The sequence below is a fragment of the Myotis lucifugus genome, unplaced genomic scaffold (assembly GCF_000147115.1).
Source record: "Myotis lucifugus unplaced genomic scaffold, Myoluc2.0 scaffold_90, whole genome shotgun sequence".
NCBI classification, from domain to species: Eukaryota; Metazoa; Chordata; class Mammalia; order Chiroptera; family Vespertilionidae; genus Myotis; species Myotis lucifugus.
The window spans coordinates 2,196,309-2,197,875 of record NW_005871138.1 but is presented as its reverse complement, the minus strand read 5'-3'; the positions used below and the strand labels follow the sequence as shown (position 1 = coordinate 2,197,875).

General features: G+C 52.2%; 1 protein-coding gene across 10 annotated transcripts in view; it reads right to left on the bottom strand.

Annotated features, from left to right (window-relative positions):
* Window positions 1-1,201, bottom strand: part of ZMYND8 (zinc finger MYND-type containing 8) — a 111,638-nt gene extending 110,437 nt beyond the window's left edge. For 3 of the 10 annotated variants that reach the window (XM_023756170.1, XM_023756169.1, XM_023756172.1), the window contains exon 1: window positions 906-1,201. In XM_023756170.1, the coding sequence (XP_023611938.1) occupies window positions 906-919 (14 nt within the window). In that variant the 5' untranslated portion in view covers window positions 920-1,201. The remainder of the gene's footprint in view (window positions 1-905) is intronic. The other 7 variants (XM_014458058.2, XM_023756171.1, XM_023756173.1 and 4 more) reach the window with 5 other exon arrangements.
* Between the last annotated feature and the right edge of the window lie 366 nt (window positions 1,202-1,567).

Genomic DNA, 1,567 nt, shown 5'->3' with positions numbered 1-1,567 from the left:
AAAATCATGCAGGGAATAAGAGGGCTAAAGGGATCCAAAAAAAGAGGTCCTCACCAGATTTTATTGCAGGATGTTTGTCCAACATCTCCCCCACCCCCACCCCCACCCCCACCCCCACTCCCCATCCCTACTCCAAAACTTCCTCCAAAGCCTAGAAAACACTTTCAGAAACATTTGCTGGCTGCAGGCTGGCTTGCAGAAGCCCAAACACTCTGTTATCAACAGAAGTCAGGAAAAAAAGGCTGAACAATGTAGTTTCAAGTGAAGAAACCCTGTAGGGAGAGAAAAGACCATGGAGAGACACCACCACCCACCTAGGCCCCAGGAGCTAGGAGCTCTCCTGAGCCCTGCTGTGCTGAGGGCTTGGTTCTGTTTAAAAACACACGTCCTCTCTGGTCAAAACTTAGTCCAGCTTTCCCAGAACCTCTTTGGAGAGGAAAACTTGCCTGCTTTGCTGTCTGCCATGAGCTCTCCTCAGAGAGGAGCCTGCTTGCTCACCTTCCATTTTCTTCCCCCAGCAGGCATGTGACACAAGAGAAGACAATAGTGCAGGGGGGAAACTGCTCAGAGAGAGAGAGAGAGAGAAAGAGGAGGAAAAAAAAAAAAAACAGCTTCTTTTTTGGCATACCAGGATCTAGCTTCAAACTATTTCAGAAACACCATGTCCTGGTGGAAGAAAAGGTGTGCCAGGCCCTTGCCAGTTTGCAAAATCGAGCTATGGCTAATGGCTACTTAGCCATGTGACCCAAGAAAGCAAAAAAATTCTCTCTAAACAGTTCCAAGTTAACCTAAGTGCTGTGGGGGTGAGTGTGGCACGGCCAGCCACAGAGAAATCACACTGCTCGCCCACAATTCGGATGTCTCAGAGGGAGGGGGAGAAAAGATGGTTAAAAAGTCGAGCTTACCTCTGTGGATGCATTGTTAACACTGTGTAATGTCAATACTTATAAAACATGGAGGACAGGCTCCTAGTTCTCACAGAAAAAGGGTTTGGCACTTCGGCTTGATGATCTGGCCGCCTAATAAGAGCTCATCCCCGATTGGCTGGCCCGGCAAATCGGAGTGTAAGGCGGCCCGGGATTGGCTGAAACACTTCCTGAGCGATTATCTTTGTGAGGCTCTGGTGAGCAAGAGCCATCCTGTGCATAGAAAAAGACAGGCTAAGCTAGGCCTTTTGCAGCAAGAAAAACTTGGGAAAGGGGCCCCCGCACGCACTTCTCCCCCACCCTGGCTAGATTTCCCAGCACGGGCAAACCAGTGCAGCCAGCCTGACCTGCTCCAGCAAAGCCCGAGGCCCAGCTGCCACTGGGAAGAGAGTTTTTGGGGTGAGCTGACAGGGCTCACCCTCACTTGCCCCCCACAGAAGCGGCTCTCTGCTAGGAGGAAGGCTGGCCCTTTTCTAGAACAATCCAGCAGAATGGTTCACCCGGGGAGGGGGGGGAGCTGAGGAGTGGGGAGCCCCAGGAAATGGGCCAAGGGGGCAGGAGAAAGGGGCTGGAGGCAGGCCTCTGGGGAGCTGGGGGGCAGACAGACAGGACAGGCAAACCCCAAGAAATCGCTAAGGAGC